This window comes from Labrus bergylta, chromosome 6 (genome assembly GCF_963930695.1).
Source record: "Labrus bergylta chromosome 6, fLabBer1.1, whole genome shotgun sequence".
Taxonomy (NCBI): Eukaryota; Metazoa; Chordata; class Actinopteri; order Labriformes; family Labridae; genus Labrus; species Labrus bergylta.
In genome coordinates, this window is record NC_089200.1 from 26,368,686 (window position 1) to 26,391,877 (window position 23,192).

General features: G+C 40.3%; 2 protein-coding genes across 6 annotated transcripts; one reads left to right on the top strand and one right to left on the bottom strand.

Annotated features, from left to right (window-relative positions):
• Positions 1-37: 37 nt before the first annotated feature.
• On the bottom strand, positions 38-18,269 carry sec16b (SEC16 homolog B, endoplasmic reticulum export factor). 5 transcript variants are annotated; one of them, XM_020632049.3, is made up of 25 exons: positions 17,697-18,256; positions 17,094-17,408; positions 15,262-15,359; positions 15,046-15,148; positions 13,738-13,964; positions 13,508-13,647; positions 12,377-12,438; positions 11,797-11,935; positions 11,454-11,684; positions 10,913-11,010; positions 7,585-7,666; positions 7,362-7,479; positions 7,162-7,273; positions 6,154-6,259; positions 5,884-6,021; positions 5,656-5,769; positions 4,845-4,923; positions 4,574-4,727; positions 4,296-4,456; positions 4,164-4,192; positions 3,837-3,929; positions 3,637-3,729; positions 3,433-3,544; positions 3,048-3,086; positions 38-2,952 (listed from the first exon to the last, which is right to left on the bottom strand). In XM_020632049.3, exons 2-24 carry the CDS (start codon positions 17,363-17,365, stop codon positions 3,070-3,072), a joined length of 2,778 nt encoding a protein of 925 aa, XP_020487705.2. In that variant the 5' UTR covers positions 17,366-17,408; positions 17,697-18,256; the 3' UTR covers positions 38-2,952; positions 3,048-3,069. The 5 variants fall into 5 exon arrangements, 4 of the variants coding, with proteins under 4 accessions (XP_020487705.2, XP_065812142.1, XP_020487696.2 ...); XM_065956070.1 differs by having other exon boundaries at positions 3,433-3,541; positions 17,697-18,246; XM_020632040.3 differs by having other exon boundaries at positions 3,813-3,929; positions 17,697-18,241.
• Positions 18,270-20,571: 2,302 nt separating this feature from the next.
• Positions 20,572-22,762, top strand: gadd45ab (growth arrest and DNA-damage-inducible, alpha, b). The gene is made up of 4 exons (XM_020632196.3): positions 20,572-20,730; positions 21,318-21,419; positions 21,535-21,742; positions 21,947-22,762. The coding sequence occupies exons 1-4, from the start codon at positions 20,681-20,683 to the stop codon at positions 22,058-22,060; spliced, it is 474 nt and encodes a 157-aa protein (XP_020487852.1). The 5' UTR covers positions 20,572-20,680; the 3' UTR covers positions 22,061-22,762.
• Positions 22,763-23,192: the final 430 nt, after the last annotated feature.

The following is a 23,192-nucleotide window of genomic DNA, read 5'->3' on the forward strand; positions in this document are numbered from 1 at the left end:
ATTTCTCCATGCACAGCAAAGGCTGCAAAATAGACTGTTTTGCTGCCACCATGACATGAGAGTGGCAGTGCTATGTCTCTACCGAGGATAACAGGTGGCACTAAAGGGACCATTTTTATAAATTTGACATCATGCTGTATTGAAAAACACTTGGAACAAGCCATTGATACAATAAATTAATTGCCAAAATGTTTACTGAACAAATACATTTTGGTCTTTATAGCATACAATCTGACTTCTTTTTGTGCAGCCATTGGAGTCGCCTTAAGAGAGAACACGTGTTTGGCACTTCTGCACTTTTCCTTAAATTTGACACCAACGTGTCATGTCCACTTCTTATGCCAGGGACTCATTTTAACATTAATAGACCCCAGTTGAAATGGTTCAGGGAAGCTAGATTAACAGCAAGTCATCGCTTTTTGCAATCAGAGATTGCTATGTGATGTCGGCATGCATCTTGTACTAATTGTGCTTGGTAAGCATATTGTGTTTAACAGCATAGCTATTTCAATTTTGGACATTTGGTTTGAGCTCAGAGTTTAGATTCAAGTTGACCTGTTGAACATATCAGTTTAATATTAATTAAGTAACCAGTGTGTGCAATATAGACTTGGGGTGAGGAAAGCATATATGATATTCATATTTTTCAGGACAGGAGAGGGGAACCAAACGTTGTGACAGCATGAGTGAGGGTGCAGGTGAACTGCATTGCACCAGTTGTGTTTTAGCTAACATGGAAATCTCATATGAGGAAGTTGTCATTTGCTCAGTGTGTTTTTTAACTGGATGACTGTAATGTTCTTGATCCTCTGTGTCTCTGTAATGACGTAGTTCAGGCTCTAGACTCTGGATGTCACTGCCTCAGTCTTTTAGAGTTTTATAAGTAGAACTGCAGTCATTGAATTCTATTTTTTTTGTTCTTCCTAAGCACTTGTAAGACTCTTTTAATGTCCTGTCAATGTCTGGTTTTTTTTTGAATGTCAGTATGCATTAAATGTCAAATTTGCATCTATCATGCTTTGGGTCATATTGTAGCATGCCCACAACTTGAGCATGTTAAAGGTCAAGCTCTTAAGGATTAAAGGGGACCCATATTGATCAGGGTGAAGTGAAAAAAATAGTTTTTCAATATCAATCTCAATAATCATTTTTTGAACAAAAGGGTCAGTTAAAAAAAGGATCAGTTTTTAACTTTGGATTGTGGGAGGAAGCCACACAGGCCTACACATGCATGGGGGGAAAATGCAAACTCCATACAGACATGCTCCTGCCTGATAAGGATTCAAACCAGGAACCTTCTCCCTGAGAGGCAACAGCATTAACCACTGCACCACCATGCAGCCCTGCACTCAGTCATATTGCGATCTTGTTATTTTTGTAAGTAATCATGCTGGGCAGTTAGCTTACACCATGAGTGGTTCATTTGGACAGGGTGGCCTGGGATGGAGTCAAACTCCCGGCGTGAATTATTAGCCCAGTCTGCCCCTGGATGCTGTAAAAATGCATTTTGCCATGAAAAGGATTCCAAAAGGGGCGTCTCACTTAATATACTAGAGTAAGTGACAACACAGCAATCGCGGTCTCCTTTTACCATTAGTCTGCAGTTGCCAACTATGAGTGGGACACACTGGCCTGGAATTCAGTTCACAGTGACGGCCAAGAGGGGAGTCACCATTTACTGCCTGCCAATAACCTGCCAGAAACATTCAGATTGATCACTACACAGAGGCGGTTAGATTTGGGGACCAAAGAGTGGAAGTTGGGAAATGTCTCGGTGCTCCAGATGTTCTATTCACACTCGTCAGATTTATATCACATAAAAATAAAAATATGAAGATGGCTGAAAACGTTTAATAATACTGAGAAATGACTCTGATATAAAATGACACTCATGAAGTGGTCATTTATGCATCAAATCTTCTGCTGGTCCAGTAGTACAAAAAACATAGAAGTGCAGTGTAATACAGTAAGTACTGTACTAGACGACAAATACAAAAAACATGAATTCCTTCAAAATATGTTCATAAGCTAACACATATGTCACTGCTTTATATACACCTTTAAGGAGCCCACAGATACCATGCAGTCACATCTATAAAAGAGCTATGAATAAACCTCCTGTTTCAGATCAAAGCGTCACAGATATTATCAGCACATAAACAGTTTGACACTTTAAATGTCTGCTGGCCTGGCAGAGGTCTGTCTGGACTCCACCCTCTCAACCTGTGGTATTACCCATCATGCACCACAGCAACATGAAAATGTAAAAAATAGAATCATATTTTTTACTTGCCTTGAAACATCAGGCAACAGACTTTGCTTAGAGAATTTGGCTTCGTTGAAGCTAGAAAATAACCACAGCATTGACTTTTAATTTTAAATAATTCATTTACATTTAGTAATATTTAATTTGTTTCCCATTCATGTTGAGAATATATCAATATGATTTCTTCATTGTGTTGAATTGAAAGTATATTGGAATAGATTAAAAAGGAATGATGACTTTGTGCTTCTTAATACGACTAGAGTTGAGCTGCTTTTCTTGCAGCTCATGCAGTTGGATCATTATTTATATTTGACCTGAATTATAAGAGTCTTATATCTTACACACGTTCCAGCAGTGGTCACATTTACAGTCTCCAAACTCTCCCCTGACACACTAGAACGCCGAGTCAAATCCCTCACACTGATATGTTTATTGGGGTCAAAATATGTCCTACATCCACCGGTAATTTCCCTTCTGTCAGCTTTTCAGAAGACCTCATCTGTTTCTGCGATATGTGTCACTGCAATTTGGTACCGGAGTATTTCTATATCTAAAATGCAATCTGATGGAACAAGCTGGCAGTGTGAAAGGACATGTGGTCCGAGGGGAGTGGAAACGATCTCACTTGTGCTCACTAAGACATTCGGTAAATTATCCCAGCGTTGGTTTAAGTGGCGTCAGTGATCCTACAAAATACAAAGATTTTAAGGTCATAGGCGAACATTTAAAAATCTTAAATATGTTGCATATTCATCTTTAATCTTTGAGTTGTTGAATTTACCTGTGACACAGGCGAGTGGTCTCTACCCCAGCTGCTGGCCTGTGAAGAAAACATGGATATTTATAGAAAACCCTTACATTTGCGTAGTTGAATTTCGGGTAAATGTCATCAGTGGAAGCCAATGTTTTAAATTTCATGACTAAAAAAAATGCAGGCAGCATGCCATGACTGTGCTTAAGCCATGATATGAAATCTGACACGTTGGTCAGCATCTGTGTTAATGTCAAGAACACAGCTCGTCGCTGACCTCAGACATCCACCGTGATGAAAGAAGAATGTGGAATTGAGCAACATATTTCTACATTGCGTAGTTGAAATCTCAAAACTACAAAACAACTGATCATTTGCCATATCTGCAGGTAAAACAATTTATCAGATAGTTCACCTGCTTTCCTTGAGAATGGATTGATCCCTGCAGAGGAAGACTGTGATGGAAACATGCCAGGCGGGACAGCCGCAGGTGGGGGAGGAGGACAGAAACCAGCTCTCAGTTGCTGCTTCAAATAAAACGTACAAAATGATGTATGCTATCACCAAATAAAAAAAAAAACATGTTTGTAACTGAATGTATGATGTATTAAACTCTCACTGTCTGAGCTGGGCTGTCCTGCTCTGTGCTCTCCTTCAAAACATCTTGTGCTTTTGATTTGAACCAACCGCTAAACCAGCCCGCCTTGGCGCTCTGCACGGAACGTGGAGAATATGAGACAAATGTCGACTGTGATTAAGTTGAATATGTGTCAACATAACAGGGGCTCCACCCACCTGTTTCAGGGGGTCGTTGGTCACCTTGGAGTCCACAAACTGTTGTGGTACGCTCTGCTGGCTCTGCTGGCTCTGCTGCTGCTGACTGGTGGTGACTTCCAGCATCTGACCCCCCATCTTCAAAGGTAGACACACATCATTCACATCCAGGTAACTCTTTTTGTAACAGTTATCAGTCCTCTATAAACTTTTACCAACCAACACTGAAGCACTGTGGCAAAGGACTAAAGTTTGAGTGATATAAATTCAGAAAAGAAAACAAAGAGAACAGCATCAAAGTCAGAAGTTGACATTTCTGAGGTACTTGCTTTGTTCATTGTTACAACGTAACGTTATAAAAACATTACTCACTGTGCCTGCTACAGAGGACAACCCAGCCCCTGTAAGATCAATGAAATCAAAATATCACACACAAGCTCACTTGCCACAGTTAACCTGAATAGAGACTGGAATGACTGATCTCTTAATGCTTCGGATTCTCACCCTCGGCTGCTGATGGCAGATTATTCTGAGGACAATGTGGCAAAGCAGTTCTGACTTCAGCACTATCTGTGTTATGATAACTGAAGTCCTGGCCTGCAGCCACTGTTTGCACTGGGGGAGGATAAACCACTGTTACTGGCATGGGATGGTTGGCGGGTGGCCTGGACAGAGCAACAGAAAGATGACGGTGACATAACTGGGACCATTAAAACTGGATATCACATGTGCACTAAGTGTGGGTTGACAGAAGTGATTAGGTCACATTGTTGCACTTGTACCAGTCCTGGTTAGTGTCCCATGAGGAAGTTGTCAATTCCTCATTGTGTTCTTCAACTTGATGATTGAAATGTTCTTTTTCCTCTGTGCCTCGGTAATAAAGTAGTTCAGGTTCTGGACTCTGGACGTCACTGCTTCGGTCTTGGAAGCCTGACTCTGTCGTAAAACAAAAATGAAAGCAACATTAAAGAGTAATGTTCAAAGTATTCATTTGCAGATGTAAAGCCTATACATGGTAGAAATATTTGAAGTAACGAGAGTTTGCAACATTACCTAAGTAAGCTTTACCATCCTTGCGGGCCAAAGCACTTTCTTCAGGCTGGTATGTTTCTGTACAGTCATAATTCCCCATCTAAGTAAAGAAAATTGATTAGATACATAGATTTGATGTCTGCAAAAGAAAAACGAGAGCCTGCAGGAGCTGTACTACGGCACAGCAGTAGCTTGAGTGAAATGCTAGAAACACTGCTCTTCTTCTTCTTCACTTATATAGCATTTTGGCATGCTAACAGTTGCTGTTAGCATGCCAAACGGGGGCTTTTAAGGACAATTGAAGACAGAGGAAATGTTGGGAGGAGAGAGTGGGGGATGACGTGCAGCAAAGCGCTGAGGTCAGATTCAAACCCACGGCTGCTACGACGAGGACTGTAGCCTCTGTTCATAACCACTATGCTACCTGCGCCCTTATTTTAACTGAGGCTTCGGGGAATGCCAGCAGCTTAGTAACAAATTAGCTGGTAACAAATTTTCACAACTGTTACCTCTGCTTTTGTATATGTTTGCATGTAAGCAGCTCTTGTATTTGGAATGATAAATTTACTAGAACTCTAAACCAGCAGCCTGGATAGATGGTTCAGAAATAAAAGAAAATAAGTGGAACAATTCCCCCAAACATATTCTTCTATTTCATATCAGACAATATTGGTCTAGTCTATAAGCACTGTTGTTGGGGAATAAAGCATCTTCGCTTCATTTCACCCTGCTCAAAATTAGAATTACATAAAAAAAATATTTTTTTACCCTTTTATATTTCATCATTTGTTCTGAAATTAAAGCCATTGAGAAACTAGTTGGGAGCATCCACCTGTAAACTATGTAGTCTAGCCCGTAGATGTTTTAGCCAGTTGGGATCCTGTACGGCTCCGTCTACCCCCGTATCACTGAACTGACCCTCAGAGTGTCTCAGCCTGTCAGACAGCTGCAGGAAAAAGACATATAAATATGTAAAGTTACATTTATACAGAATGGTCTCACTATGTTTTGCATTTAAATGATCTGCATGAATAATATGCACAGGATTATTTATGAATACCTTAATAACCTCTGCAGTCAGCACATAGAGAGGCTCCCTCTGTCGGAGGATGGCTTGTCCGACCACCTCACAGTAATGAAAGGCCTGAGAAGCCAGTCCGCAGTCCAGAAGTCGACATGCATACAGAAACTTAAACACCTGAGCAGAATGCAGAAACATTCAACGTCACATGCCTTTTCATCAAATGTACTGAAACATGAGAAGAGTATTATTAATGACATTAAGTAAGAGCTGCAGAGAGGAGTGAGATCTTGTGTAAGTAGGAGCTACCTGAAAGGTTGGTATTGAAAAGAATTTGCCTCCTAGTGTCTGGCAGTACTCATACAGCTCGGTGCACTGGATGGCAGAGTTTGTTGCAAAGTGTTGAAAGGATTGCCTAAAGGAGCGGACAGGACACGAGACAGGAAACAAAACAGCTTCTCTTTAACAATCATAAACTGATTATTTGTTTGTTTATTGTTTATATTTAATGATGTACTGTTGTAGAGAGCACAGTTTATTGAAGTCCCTAGTCTGTCTACAAACCCCCCAATTATGAGAAAAGTTAATCCTCTCCCTCTTTTGCCTGCTCCACTTTACAGAAAATGTGTGCTCAAACAGGCCATTTGGAGATTTTCCCTTCATGACATCACAAAGGGCAGTAACCCCTGCCCCAGGTGAGTGACACTCCCACAGCTAGGTGTTTGTTCTGCCCTCTGAGTCTGCCTTCTCAACCTAAACAATAGGGCATGGAGCGAGAAAGCCTGAGCCATGTCTCCTTCCAGAGAGGGGCGTGTTCAGACACAGCTCATTTGAATTTAAAGCTACAGACACAGAAACAGCCTGTTCTGAGCAGGGCTGAGATAGAGGAGTTTATAGTCATGATCAAATACAGGATCAGAGTGGATTTTTTTTTACCTCAAAAACCTTTTTAAAATTGTTGAAAATAAATATGATACTGTATATGACCTTTAATGCAATATGCTTATCTGTAAAGCCACGAGAAGACAATGGGACTATTATAACAGCCCTCTGAAAAAAAAAAAACAGCACATTTGGGTCAGTTCTGGTTTCTTAGAAGTACTGGTACCCCATAGGAGTCTCTTAAGAACATCTCACACATAGCTGTATGTGTAATTATGTTAAGTTAAAGGTTAATCTTCCTCATAGGGTTCAAGGTGGAACCTTTAAAAAATGTTCTGTCAGGAACAAAAAAGGCTCCAATGGGTACAACCCATAGAACCTGGTATGGTTCTAATACACACCTTTACTTCTAAGAATGTAGAGAAATATAAGAACCTGTGGCTGCTGCCGAGAAGCACCAGTCTCTCTGCCTTCTGTGTGAACAACCCGAAGGGAACACTTGCCGTCAGGTAGCATATGTGGGAAGCATATACGAGGTCTTTGGAGGCTGCACAGGAAGAACGACACAACATGATCAGCTCACATATCCGTGCTGAAACAACATAATGTCTGTCAGTCAGTTCGTGAATCACTACCGAGAGTGTCTCCCATGGTGACGATGGCCTTCTGTTGGACAGCAGCGTCTCCCGTCTCATTGGAGAGCATTACAGCTAGATGAGGCCTCCAGTCTCCCCATTTTTCATTCCCACAGCACTGAACACAGAACATCACAATCAAATCTTTAGCATTTTTTAAATACTCTGATTGAAATAGTGACCATTCGGATCCTTGAGGACTTTATGTTGTGGGTGTTTTTACCATTGCTACAGCAGGAATTCTCCCAGAGAGCAGCTGAAACAGAGTCTGGAGTGGATCACTGGCTGTTAGCTGTCCAGTAAACCTGCCAAAAAAAGAGTCTGTCATCATGCATTGCTACTGTACTTAAACAGCAGTCACCCAAGTTAAAAAGCATCAATGCTTCTACTCTTTATTGAAGTAAAACACAGCGGCAATAGCTCAAATTCAGACCCTCTTTTCCCTCGCAAATAATAATCCTCTTGGCTATCTGTTAACCCTCCCCAAGACATTCCTCCAGTGACATATGCTACTGTGGGAAATACTGGTGTTGCTAAAATAGCATGGAAAAAATGGATCGGGTTACGTGATAAATAGTTTACAGAAACTTAAGTTTAGTGATATAGTGCAAACGTTTCTACTTTTGAAAGACAGAGCACTCACTCGGCACAAAAATATGACTGTGACTGACGCAGAGATTTAATTGGGCTTATTGTATGTCCAGCTAGATTATTTACAGCAAAGTGTTAATGGTCTGCTATGTACCCTCACATTTACAATCTATAAATAACTTAACAGCAAAGACAAACTCTAAACAACAAGACAGGAAGTAATGGGGTGTTGTCTGCCCACAGAAAGATTTTATTATTGCTCTTTTAAAAAATGTGTTTCACCTTTGACTACTTAGAATATAAATGTAGGAAATACTAGTGATTAAAAAAAAAGACATCATATCCATCGCCTCATCAAGATGTGAAACAATGTTTATGAGCAAGATGCTGTGTTAAAATGTTCCACATAAAGGGTGGGATCTCTTAAAATAAAGAGCAGGGTCTCTTGACATAAATGATGGGATCTTCAGTAATAAAGGGCGGAATCTCTTGTAATAAACGATGGGATGTGATGGGCAGGAGTTCTTGTAATAAATAGCTGAATTTCTTAACACAGGGCTGCGAAGAAGCCAAAGGACTTTGATCAAGCAGAAGTTCAAAGGTATTCTCTGAAACGTGCCACAAAAGTATTATAAGCATCTGTGAGTCCACCTCCCTTACTTCAGACTGTAGACATTGCTGAGAGTACAGGCAGTACAAGGACCTGTTTGTAGGATTTAGTGCCATCTAGTGGTGAGTTTGCAGGTTCCAGGTTGCAGCCAATTGATAAGACTATAAATTCAACTTTAAACCTAAAACTGTATTCACACATGCCTACACACTGACTCTAAAATTGCCCATAGGTGTTATTGTGAGTGTGGCTGATTTTCTGACTTCAATTCAATTCAAAAGAAAAATCTAGACAATAATGAACAATTACAGGCCTATATCAAATCTTCCTTTTTCAAGTAAAATAATCGAAAAAGCAGTTTTTCAACTGTTAAATAACTTCTTGACATTGAGCGACTGTTTCAATGTCTTCCAGTCAGGTTTTAGACAAAATCACAGCACTGAGACAGCTCTGGTTAAGGTGTTTAATGACATCCGTTTAAACACAGACAGTCGCAGAACCTCAGTCTTAGTTTTACTTCATCTCAGTGCTGCGTTGGACACAGTTGACCACAATATATTACTCAACCAACTGGAAAACTTGGTGGGAGTTTCTGGCACAACATTAAACTGGTTTGAATCTTACTTAAAGGACAGGGACTTCTTTGTGTCTATAGGTAACTTCAAATCTGATAAAACAAAAATTACTTGTGGAGTTCCAGAAGGTTCCATCCTGGGGCCCCTTCTGTTTAACTTCTACATGCTCCCACTAGCTCAGATTATAAAAAAACAATAAAATAAGTTATCATAACTACGCAGACAAAAGCACTGGGTAAATGCATAGAACAAATCAATGACTGGATGTGCGAACATTTTCTTCAGTTAAACAAAGACAAAACTCAGGTAGTTGTTTTTGGACAGACTCAGACCTAAATTTTAAAAGCCACATTAAGACAATTACAAAGTCAGCATACTATCACCTGAAGAACATATCAAGAATTAGAGGACTTATGTCCCAGCAGGACCTAGAAAAACTTGATCTGCTGCTAGAGTCCTCACCAAGACCAAGAAAATGGATCACATCACTTCAGTTCTGAGGTCTTTACACTGGTTCCCAGTCTGTCAGAGAAATAATGCTGCTGGTTTATAAAGCGCTGAATGGTTTAGGTCCAAAATAAATTAGTGACCTTCTGATTAATTATGAACCATCCAGACCACTCAGGTCATCTGGTACAGGTCTGCTCTCTGTCCCCAGAGTCAGAACCAAACACGGAGAAGCAGCATTCAGTTTCTATGCTCCTTATATCTGGAACAAACTCCCAGAAAACTGCAGGTGTGCTGAAACTCTCAGCTCTTTAAATCCAGGTTAAAGACACACCTGCTTACATCTGCCTTTAATTAAACAATTTGAATGAGATTTTAAACTCTGCACTGTCATTTTGAGGCTTATTATATAACTCTTCTTATATTTTATTTTTGTATTTAAAGTATTTAAATTATTTTCATTTTAATGATTTTAATTGTATTAAAACATATTTTCTGATTTAATCTGTGATTGTGTAAGTGATTTTTAAATTTTCTTGTTCCCTCTGCCATGATGCTTTTGATGTCTTGTGTGAAGCACTTTGAATTGCCTTGTTGTTGATATGTGCTATATAAATAAACTTGCCTTGTCTTGCCTTATACAAAGTATAAGATGCTATAAGGCAAGAAAAGAGTATGACGTTGCTTCATCATGTGCCCGACCATCGCACCAGTCTCTCTCTCTCACTGCTGGCATTTCATCAGCCACGCACCCTCACAGACGCACTCACACAATGCACACCTGGCACCGGTCCGTGAGGGTTCAGTGCTTAGACCTTAATGTGAATATTGAGACCGGGCCATAGTCTACTTGCAGCAGAGTACTGTGAGTCAAGTGAAGGTCTTAATTTAGGCTGTCAATTGACTTCTACCACTTCTGAAATTTTCATAGGACTGTCTGCTAAAGACAGGCTTGGACTGATTTTATTTCATGGTCCTTTTTCAATGTGTACAAGAGAACACTCTGTCAGGGCTCCCTCTGTCCTGTGATGAATGCGTGGGAGTTAAAATAATCTGAGCGACCCCAGTGCCAAAGTCACTTTAGAGCCCAGCTCGTTCCTGGGGGCTAGATTAAAACTCAGGCGCAGGAAACTGAGGATGTACTCAACATAATAGAGACACAAATACTAGCCATATTTCTATGCAACAGCAACACAGCAGACTTCAATAAGCCTATATCTCAGCTTACTCAGAGAAATCATTCCTCACAAATGACCGCCACGTGTAAAGTTGTGTAACGATACATTGCAGCTGTCATGTCTCAAAAGACTTTGTCACCCATTTGTCACCTGCTCAGCACGGTGGTGTAGGACCTGTTGTCCATTTTGCTGGCCAGAAATAGTGCATGTCCCCACATGCCGCTGTTCATAGCTGACTCCAAGGCCTCCTGTCAAACACAGAAAAGGTATGAACGGTCAAACACTCAGATCCCTGCACACTATGATATCAACAGCAACTTGGATGAAAATGTAAGGTTAAGCTTTTGGCAGCTGATTTTGATATATACCCTTACAAATAGTCAATTAAAAAACATTCTGTGTATGGAGAGTACTATCTAAGTGTAAAGTTTACATTGTTACAGTTCAGTTTGAGGCCCAAATAATTCAACATTTCTAATGTTTCACCACAAAGCAAATATTGAAGAATGAATCCACATTTATATGAACTTTGATCTCTTCTCAGCTCTACCTTCAATTGTTTATCCATCATGCTTAGTGTAGACTTAGCTGATAATTAGTAGTTTATATTCAGGACTTTGACTTGTTATTTAATATTTTTAAATGTTGTATATTTAAAAACGGATGAATAGAAGGTCAACAACAAAGACACCTTTTTTCTTCCAGCCAGTAGTAGTTGAGTGTAGCTCTGCAGGTCTTTCTCTGACGTCTCAGAGCTGAAGCTGCTCAAGTTTCCTGTGAGCAGGTCGTCTCCTCTTTGAGGGGGTTCTTCAGCCTTGGAGCTGTCACTGAAGTCAATGAGTGTGGGAGGCTCTGCCTCCCAGCTCCCATCTGCATGTGAGCCCTGCATCAGCAACTCTGCAATATCTGAGCCCACTATTTTCTGAAATAAAGTAAAATCAGGGAAAACTGGGGTCATAAAAGGGTCATAAAAAAAATCACCATTATTACTTTGATGTAAAGCAAAATTGTACTTGTTTACATGATCCACCTACCCCATTCTGTCTGCAGAGCAATATCAGTAGATTCCACAAGAGGCCGGCAGATTTCTTATCAGGCAGTTTGTCATCTTTCATGCACGCATCTGCCCTCTGGTGGGCAAACTCCATAGCATCTACTTTGTGCAAGTCCTCTCTTCAAAAACATCAAAAAGAACAAATAAATATAGCAGTTATATGTATACATATTATAATTATAAAATATATGCAGGTAAAACTATGGCTTAAACTGAAGCAAGTCTGTGCGCATTGACTGTTTCCTCTTATAATATAATAATAAAATGTACTGTTTGTTGTGATTGAGTCTCTTATTTGTATTGACTTCATAATGTCTATATTTGTATAGTACCACTATTTCAGTATTTCTTTAGGTCTAATGCATCTGTTTTAATCCCAAAAGCTGAGCAAGGAGAGGGGTTGATGGCCAGGCCTAGAAACCTGTATGCATCTACTTTGTATTTTACATATGAAGCAGTGTTCATTGCATGTGTCCCTGTTAAATAAACAAATAAAATAAAAATATGACACTGTGCAGGATAACTTCTAAAGGAGAGACAAAATGACATAAACACAATACCTGGTTAAGGGCCCCGGGAAGTTTCTCATCTCCTGCTGTTCATTTGTGTCACCAAGAATCACCTGAGTCCAGACATGAAGACAAACTCATTCTGTTCAGTGTTATTCAAGATTTCAGCGATAGGGCCTTGAATAGACAAGAGTCTAGCAGTACATTATGCATCATGATACAGGGTTATGAGTCAAATGTATAACCTGAGTGAGGAGAATTGTCATAGCATTAGGGACACAACATCATACAAACAGAGTTTTAATTTTTTTTACTTTTCCTTCAACCTGAACAGTAAGATCTGCATGTCACTGCCGCATGTCTATCAGAGTCCCTGTAACATCCAACATCATCACACGTCTGTGTGTGCAATCAATGCAAAGGAAGTAACATTTGCCTTTTTCAGTAAAAAACAACAACAACAGCAATTCTAAAAAATGCTTAAGTGTTTAACATCATTGAAACACAGTAAAAAGCATTATACTGAGATTCTGAACTGTACTAATATTGTCTTGTGTCCCTGGTATGATTGATTGAAAGGAGATAGTAACCCCAAATACAGATATGGCGTAAGTTCCTGCTTGAACTTATGCTGAGCTCATTCTGAAGCAACATTCAACTTACCCACTTCCTCTCCTCCTATCCTGCTGTTGGCCTAGCTACCCCTTTGAGTGCATGGAGCATGACGGAGTCTAATCGCCAAAAACTTTTTCCTAAACTGTTAAATAAATAATTGTAAACTCTTACTTAAGTCTCTCCTGATTGAAATATTATTGTGTCGACTGCGATTGAAAAATATCGCTAAGAGACTAAGTGGGTCTTTAACTGTGCCTCATTATTACCAAAATAAGTCCAGAAAGGTTAAGAGGGTTATTAGTCAAAGAATTTCAAAATGATTTGGGTTTTTTTTCAAGTACAAATAATAATAATGATTATTAAAACAACGATGACGATCTACAGAAAATATTCAAGCCCACTCCCCCTCTTTGTCTGCCTCCCACCTCACAAATGATCAGGTCAAATAAGGTCAAATAAGGTCAAACCAGGCCCAAGTGCAAATGATCAGGAGTGATATCAAAGCCATATAAAGAGCCAAACATATTAAATAACCAACAGAGCTAACATACACATTATGGCTCCTACCTCCACACTGTGGATTTCCAGCTGGCTGACGTTCTCCCGTGTGGACAGGCCTGGACTGACTCGTATCAACTGTCCTGCAGGTCCGAAACTTACCACCGCATGAGGGATGGGGAACTTCAGAGGGGCGGACATCTGATGCGCTGAGGAGATGGAAGGAACAGGAGTCGTCAGGAAATACTAAGGTTGAGGTGAGGGCAGAACAAAAAAAGAACAACTTTAAGTCTACTCACCTGCTTCAGATGTTTGAGCGGATTGTGGGACTGGCTCGCTGTGTTCAGCTCCATTTATGTACTGACTCAGTTCATAGCTGCTGGACGACATCCCAGAGGTTTTAGAACTTTCTAACGTCCCCAGGTAATACGGGGAAACATCTTCCTGGTCTCTGGAGGGATTATCCTCGTAGTCTTTGAAGTAATGCTCCGAGGTTTTTCTCCCTTCTCCCTTTCTCCCCTCATAGCTGAGATTATAAAAACATCAATATATTAAATTTTTATTCAAATATAAATCCAGATTTATACTTTCTATCGGTGCTAAAACATGCTTAATGGTAAATGGACTTGAGCTTGTACAGCACTTTTTTAGTCTTCTGAATACTCAAAGCACTTTTACACTGCAGGTCAAACATAAACATTCACGCACTGATGTAGTGAGACCATCAGAAGAAACTAATCCCATTCATACACCACCGATGAAGCAGTGTTTTGCCCAAGGACACATCGGACATGTTGCTGCAGGGGCTGGGAGAGATGACGACTCTACCAACTGAGCCACGGCTGTATTGTATTGTTGCACCTTTCAATTGTGTTCACCTTCATGTCACACTATATTCTGTTCTTTCCTCTGCTTTTTAAGTCAAAGTCATCTTAATCCTCAATTTTGCCATACATACTGGACTTACAGGAAAATCACAAAATTGTTTCTCTCTGAACCCCGGTGTAAAAAAGTATATAAAATTAGTTAACACAGAGCGCCGAAAGCCTAGCGGTTATGTTGTGCACCCCATGTACAGAGGCTATAGTCCTAGTCACGGTGGCTGTGGGTTCGGATCCAACCCCAGCCCTTTGCTGCATGTCATCCCCTACTCTCTCCTCCCAACACCTCCTGTCTCTCTTCAGCTGTCCTATCTAATAAAGGCATAAATGCCCAAAAGTATTAAGATAATGTGCAAAAAGATGTGCATTAAAAACAGTAAGAACAACATGTGTGCATAGACTAGATACAAACATATATCAGGCACTGAAAAGTCAAAAGATGGTGCTCCAGTGTATTGTGAAAAGTCTTTGTCTTTAAAGTGACAGATGTGTCTGGTGGCTGATGAAGGTGGGATAATATAAGTTAAAAGGTGACATCAGTGTTAAATGTCCGTGTTTATTTTGGTTTTCCTGTTGAGGGGGGGAGAGAGACACTTTTATATCTGTCTTTTTTATGGCTTCTCAAATTGACTTCATGTGATTATAACTGAGGGTGGTATATCTACCATCTCTCGTGATATAAATGAAGGTTGATTACATTTATAAAAATTGAATCTCAGGGCTCACCTGTACTCCTCCGTTTGGGAGCTCCCTGGTTGTACCTGGCTGTAAGCTCTTTCATGGTAACTGTCCGTTCTCCAGGAGTCCTGGGGAGCCCACTGTCCAGCATCTGTATGATCAGAGTAACACACACGTACATCATGTTATTGACGAGACAAAGAAAGAAGAATACTGCTGATAAAAAGAGAAGTTGTGTCATAGAAGTGCTTTGAGTCTCTTTACCTTGGCGTCCATGCTGTCCTCTGAAGTAGTCCTGATCATAATAACCATAGTGGTCTCTGTAGTCCCAGTGGCTGTGGGCTGGATAGTCGTACCCATGTCTGTAAGAAATCATTGTATTCATTAATTTCTTCACCTGTTAATGCGTTCACTCCAAAACAGCATAACCATGTCAGACACTGATTTATCAATTCAAAGATCCAACCTATCTATCCTATCCTGAGTGTTCAGCTTTCCCTTTAACATATTTTAGGTTGACAAGAGTCAGGTGTCAGGATGCACCAACCAGCAGGAAGGAAAATATGCACTCTACCAAGCGGGCTCTGTATCTGACTAGAGCTGCAACAATAAATCGCTAAATCAATCGCTAAGAAAATCAATAACTCAATATTTTGAGATTAATCATAACATAATGAGTCGGTAATTTCTCAACCAGAAGGTCGGGGTTTGATCCCCAGCTCCTTAAGCCACATGTCATCCAATGTAAATGTTAAATGGACTTGAGCTTGTAAACGCTTTTCTAGTCTTCTGACTACTCAAAGCACTTTTACACCGCAGGTCACACCTACACATTCACACACTGAGATGGTAGAGGCTGCTATTCAAAGTGTCCACCAGAAGTAATGAATCCCATTCATACACATTCTTACGCCACCGGAGCAGCGGGAGCAACTTGGGGTGAAGTGTCTTGTCCACGGACACATCAACATGTTAGGACATGACCGACTCTACCAACTGAGCCACCACCCCAATGTGTCCACGGGCAAGACACTTAACCCCAAGTTGCTCCCGCTGCTTCGTCAGCAGCGTATCAATGTAAATACATGGAATTCTGGTGGTCCCTTTACATCGCAGCCTCTACCATCAGTGTGTGAATGTGTAGGTGTGAGCTGCAGTGTAAAAGTGCTTTGAGTAGTCAGAAGACTAAAAAAGTTCTACACAAGCTCAAGTCCATTTACCATTTACCATGTGATAATACAAGCTAAAATGTCAGATATTTGTCTTTTTAGTTTCCTGAGGTCAAAAAGCTCCAGGAAAACTTGTAGTATGAAGATCAGTTTCATCACTCTCACTCTTCATGCACCTTGGCATCCCACTCTCCTTTTCAATTTCCTGACTGTATAGTTGCTGATTTTTATCCTGCTTTGAAATATATCATCTTTTTAGCTGACTGAAGACTGCACTCGCTCTAGACAATTCTGGTGATAATTTTTTTAAACTTCAAAATAGATGGTAATTTCATTGTGACTACAATATGAGCAATTTCAATTAATAAAAAAAACAGGCAATGCTTTCTCACTATGTTCCTGTAGGATGAAAGTCTGGATGTACTGGTCATCATGCCTTCACACCATTTATGATGCTGTCATAATGATGTGAGGTCATGGGCCCCTTCACCGCATACAAGAAGCACTAGCTATCTATCGGCTAGGCTAAGATTAGTTGGTGCTAATAAAATGGTTAAAAACAAATAATGTGTAAAACATGAACAAGAGCAGATGCACATAGAAACACAAGTTATAGCTACGTTTATTTATGTAATGAATATAGCTGTAGTAATGTAGAAACCATGTAATTGCCCATTGCATACTTTTCTCATATTGTGCCGACCTATTCAAAATTTCCAACATCAAAAATCGTTAGTTGCAGTTCTACACCAGACATAAGCCTTGTAATTCTTCATGAAGTGTTTCACCTTTTGCATTTGAGTTGCTCTGCATGTTTATGAAGAAAAATAATGCACTATCTCTATCACTGAATGAAACCCCTGAGCATTAGTAAAAACATCACAAATGTTAATGAAGAAGAATAGTATGTGCAGTCTGTGTACACACCTGGACTGGGGTCTTTGGTGTTCCAGATGTCCATACCCGTACTGATACTGCTGACTGTTGTAAGGATGCTGCTCCGGCCTGGCAGGAGGGCTGCTGTAGTGACTCCTGTAGTGAGCATCAGAATGAGCCCAGTTCCTGTCCCTCTCCCTGGGGTCCTGTGGTGGATGACCCTGGTTTCCGTCCTGCTGAGAGTACCTGTAGTAGTCCTCTCTGTCTTTCGTTCTGTGGGAGTTCCGTGCAGAGTCGGGCCGGGGTTGACCTCTCGGATCCATGATGATGACCCCTTGAAATAACAGGAAGGTCTAGTTTGCGATTCTGAGAGGTGAAAACGGAGATTTTTGATTAGGTTCTAACAGCTCACAAATGCCTCACACACAGTCAAAGTACGTTGAAAGCTGCCACATCATTTCTCAGGGAGCTCACGTGCTGATAACAAGTTCGCATGATAACAAGAGGATAAAGTTCACAAACACTGACCCACACAGGCTACATGAACCATAACAAGGAAGTTAGTGCACAGGAAACACTTCCAGAGTAGTTTAAATCATCCATAGGAAAGGCAAAAACATACCAAAGCATTCATGAAAACTAAATAAACCCTACCTTCCAGCTTATAAATGTGTAAAATCCTTCATCTCCGTTTTATTTGCATTGTGTGAGCAGCCTGTGTGTTCTCAGTCAGCTGAAGGTAAACAGTGGAGCACGCCCTGAGGAGTTTGACAGCTGCTGTCCCGCAAGGCTGGAAAACACCAAATCACGTCCAGGTCCATCCTGATTAGAATAAATAAGACATCGCGAGTCTTTTCTGTGTCACTCTGGTGTGAATAACCTGGTCGTCGGGGTTTCATTCACATGCTGAAGGAACAGGTACAACTTTCAAGTGTGTAGACTTGCCACGTTGCCGGTAGGGAAGATGCAGCCAGGAGGACCGTCACACTGGGTTACCGAGGAGTCGAGTCAAGCAGGTCTCAGGTCAGTTTTTGTGATTTTTACGGGCGCAGAGTGAAACGGGAACCGATCCCGAGTCAGAGGAAACAACTCAGAGGCTTGTTGTAAAAGCCGCAAGTTCTTTTGCATTCCCACTAGAGGCGCTCAGGCGCATTATTATAAATGAAAACTCTTGCTGGCTGAATCTCAGCTTATTTCTTTCTTACAGCCGCCTACATCCGTCCTGTGTTCAGTGACTCTTTGTCCCCCTCCTTTCCTGTCTGCATTGAAATAAATGATCGACTCGGACTTTAGAGTTGACAAGTAAGATGTCTCCTTTGAATATGATGTTTAATTTAAGTGTCTATCGCTCTTTACATATACAGTAGTCTCTACAATAAACGTTTCCTCTTATTGTCTCAGTAGCCTATAACTACATTAAATTAGTTAAGTATTCTTTTATGCACCTAACAATGTGGTTTCTTGATTCCTTCCGCTGTTTTGCACTATTGTGGGAGCCATAATGTGTAGCCTATTATACCTCTGTTGATTTTTCGCTCCTTATATGGGTTTATAATTTCCGGTAATTTGCAGTGGGCGTGGTTTTACCTAATTTGACCTGTTCAGTTTTATGGCGGGAGAATAGATGCGGAGGGGGAGTGGGTTTGAATAGCTTATCTTCTGTTCACCGTTATTAATATCAGTCATCGTAATAATCATCATCTTTTGGACTTTTGTTGATCATTACGTTTCACAATTTTGTTTAATAAATCAAATGAACTTGTGATGAAACAATGAAACAATGAAATTGTTTTAACTACACGTTTTTCTATTGTTGTGAATTAGTCTCTACTTCTAAATTATTTTTTATTTCTACCCTGTTCTGTCACTATTTTATTGTATTTATTTCTCGTTTTTCAGTCACTGTAAAGCACTTTGAATTAGGCCTACATTTGATTTGTATGAAAGGTGCTTTATAAATAAAGATTGATTGATTGATGAACTCATCTGGACCTTGATTTGATTTGTGAAATGGATCCCATGGTATAGACCCACTTAGACCCTAAAACCCTTTTCAGTATACGGAAATCTCTGTGTGGCATTCTTCAGTCTAAGCTGCCACAATAGACATTTTGACTGTAATAAGAATAGCAATAGATAGAACGTTTATATAAGAGGAGTGTAGCTACTATTATAAAGTCTACACACTTATATGAAAAGTCTCAGAAGAAGGAAATTTAACATTTGGCTTCAAATCATGCCAAGTGTGTAAGAAACAAACCATTGCATTATTATAACATGCCTGGCTTTTCAGACTCTTTTTCTTTTGCAGTCTTTTTCTGGTATATGATGAAAATATATCTAGTATCCTTCTCGTTTTTAAAAAGATCTAAGTAAGTACAGGATACTTGAAGTACAATAACTGTGATGGAGTTTAAGACATAACAATGTTGTTAATACACACAATACAGATCGTCATGAGGTGTTTGAAGAGACAATGTAAAGGACAAGACTTCAAACATAAAGTGATAGCAGACATCTGATGATCTGAGTTCTTGTGTTTCATATGCCTCATTATAATTTTGTTTAATTGAGATCTGAATGCTTTAAACTTTGACAATTATGTTCCTTGATGATTTGGGAAGTACCAGTATGACTACCTTCTTTAATTCATAGTTTTCATAGTTTCAATAGTTTAGTGTTAGGGACACAATATGGAAAAACCAAAAACAGACCGCAAACCAAGTATCACAGTGTTTATAGTGGATGCTAATTTGCAACAGCTATCCCAAGAAGAGCTTTTGTGTAAATAAAACAGATAAGTTGAAAAGGAAACGTAAGGCTAAAGTGGGTACAGCGAGATACACTGATACACACATTTAACATCGACATATCAAATTAGAAACAGATACAAGATAGACAGGATTTAGTGGCTCTCTTTAGAGTGGTGAAGTTTGCAACACGTTTCAAGTGATCCTGTAGTGAGTTCCAGGATATTGTTCTTTTCACATAAATATACATCTGTTGTCTCCACCTCTGCCCAGGTGAAACTACAGATTTCTCGATAAGGTGCACCTGGCCCAGTGCTGACCTCAGGAGGACAGTGTCTATTGGATTTGGGACTGCTCAGTCAGGGAATGTGGGCTGTTGTGTTTTGTTAACTTAGTTTTCAAGTTGATCTTAGTTTAATGATTTAGTTGTCTGTAAATAATAAATCTCTTGGTTTTAACCAACTTGGTTCCCTTGGGTTGTTGTTAGCCTCTATATGGTAGGACTATGCCTTATAGGCGAGCGTAACACATCATAATAATAAAATCAAACAATCAATGCATCACTTTATTATATCGTCTAATTGTATCATTGGCAGTCTGACGCTGCTAAAATCCCCCCTTATTTTACGTCTAGTCTAATTCAAAACTCAGGTGCAGTTTTTGCTACAACCACTGGGTGTCGCTATTTCCCTAAGGACAAGTTGAAAATGAAATGCGTCGCTCCTCGTGACCAGAGGGGGGGCCGGTTTTATGTAAATGAGCGGAGAGGTGCAAAGGGCTTTACTACTGGAAACGTTAGACTGACGGAGCAGAATAACACAGAGACTCTGAGCACACAGAAGCACTCACACTGCGCGCTGGATATTACTGAACAGCAAAGCCGCTCGGATGTGCAATATGACTTTTGAAGAAACCGGTGGAGAGAATTCTTCAGAAAGGTAAGCTCACCTCACAGTGTTTATATTATTTTTATGCATCTTTTTTTCTTTTTCTTTTTTTTTTTGACTTCGCATTCCGTGTACACTTTAAAGCGAAACAGCTGACATCGTTTTTAAACCTTGTCCCGGGGCGGCTCATTGTCAACCTTGGGACAGCTAGAGAACTAATGCAAATCAAAGTAGACACAGTTATTCCGGTTTTGATTCAACAGAGGTTTATCTGACAATGTCAGCTCTTACTGTCATTAGGTGACATTTGGTCTCGTAACTTCAGACTGTAACATCAGCTGACGTCAAGTCGCTCTGCTAATCTTTAGTTATACAAGCTTGGTATTTTGCTGAGAATGTGCTTTTTCAGTGTCAAGCCTATGTGTGTGATTACCTGATGTGTTCATTGTCACTTTTTGGTTCGTACACGTTGCATTTTGTGCATCAGTCCTGCAATGTTGCATCATTTGCCATCCCTATTATAATCCATAGTATGACTTAGATAGGTAGAAAATCAGAAATGCAAATCAGTCCTTGCGATTGCAGCTTTTTTGTGAACTTATATTTGAACAAATATGTTTTCATTTGTCCTCCCTCAGGATGGAATCGGTGGCTAAAGCATTAGAGGAGGTCCTGAGCTCTGCATTGCCTCAGGGTTGCATCACTGTTGGAGTTTATGAGGCAGCAAAGTCTCTAAATGCGTAAGTTACTACCAAGAGAAGCACTGTAGCATCAGTTAGTGCCAGTTATCCATCAATATACAAGAGCCATTGTCCTTTTCCTTCATGTACGTCGCTTTCTTGTTGTGCCTTTTAGAGATCCAGACAATGTGGTGTTGTGTCTGCTGGCCACAGATGACGAAGAGGATGTGGCTCTCCAGATTCACTTCACCTTGATCCAGGCTTTCTGCTGCGAGAACGACATCAACATCCTGCGAGTGAGCAATATGAGGCGTTTGTCAGAAATACTGGGAGGAGTGAAACCTGGAGGGGAGCCCATGGATCTACACTGTGTTCTAGTGACGGTAAGAAGTTACTCATGTCTGCTTACTACAGAAGCGCTGTGTATTGCTCACTTCCCTTCAGACTGTAAGGGGAGTTGTCTTGCAATCACTGAGCACTGTTTGGTATGAAGGCCATTGTTTGCTCTTGCAAGAAAATGTTTTCAGCTTGATTGCACTTTTCAGTAAACTGCAGATTGTAACTGCCTTGTTCCTTTTTTTCTGCAGAATCCTCAGTCATCCCTTTTGAAGGACCCTGCACTAAGCAAACTGAACCGATTCTGCAGAGACAGCCGCTGTCTGGATCAGTGGGTGCCTGTTATCAACCTGCCAGACCGATGAAACTACTTGGAATATAATATTTTGTGTGCATTTGGTGAAAAGTAATTGCACAAGGCCTGTCTTAATGTCTGTGTTGGACTTCTCTGGAAAGTACCTCAGAGAGAGTAAGAGATGGGAGGGGCAGGGAAAAAAAAAGAACACGAGGAGGAAAAATGCTCCAACATTTTACCAGGTCAGGGTGAACTCATGGGCCAAGGAGGAGTGACTCAGCAGTCTGGGTTCCAGGATTTCCAGCTTATGACTGCGCCTTTCTCTGCCGGGAAAGAAGCCTTCACAGGAAACTGAATCATGTGAGCGGACAAGTTCACGCGGCAGGAGCACAAGTGCAGGACTTGGGAGGGGGAAAAAAGCACACAGAGAGCTTACCGTTGACAAGACTCCCAGAACTGGACCATGCTGGAACGGACCAGAGCTCTCAGCTTGAAGAATTCCTCATGGAGATTAGTCCAAATCCAAGCATTTCTGTAACGGCACATTTGTTTGATAGTATTTAAGACTTGTCACCTTGATAACTCAAAAGGGAAACTTTTCACAGTTTATTATTATTATTATTATTATTATTTTAAGGGCAATGCAATTGTTAAGACTTGTCCATTAACTAATGTTTTTATGTGTCATTAATTTAACAAATTATATTTATTGTGCATCGTTCATGAAATTCTGCCTTGTTAAGATGAATGAAATAAATGAACAAGGAACAAATCTCAGTGGTTTTGCCTCCATCATTTCCAGGAACTGCAAGTTAAGAATCCTTGCAGGAAGTCACACTGTGTCGTGATGTAACCAACAGTTTATGCTTCTTACTCTCACAGCGTGCACAGCATATGTTGCCCTGCAGGGTTTTGAATATGTCCTGGCATGACACAGTTGCAGTTTCTACTCAACACATTTCTAACCTTCAGTGCAGCCAGCAACTCTCCTTTGGAAAATAATGTTTGGGTTTTTAGGCAGTTCTGAGTCAAATTTTCAGATTTCAAATTCACCAAGCAGTAATGAAATTGTTCTTTACGGCTTTAAAAGCTGCTGCTTTTTCTTGAAATCAGCTTTATTCCTGCATTAGAACTCTAGTAGAGTTTGACCTTTTGCACATTTTTAGGGATCTAGTTACACTGAAGGGAGGAGAATTCCCATT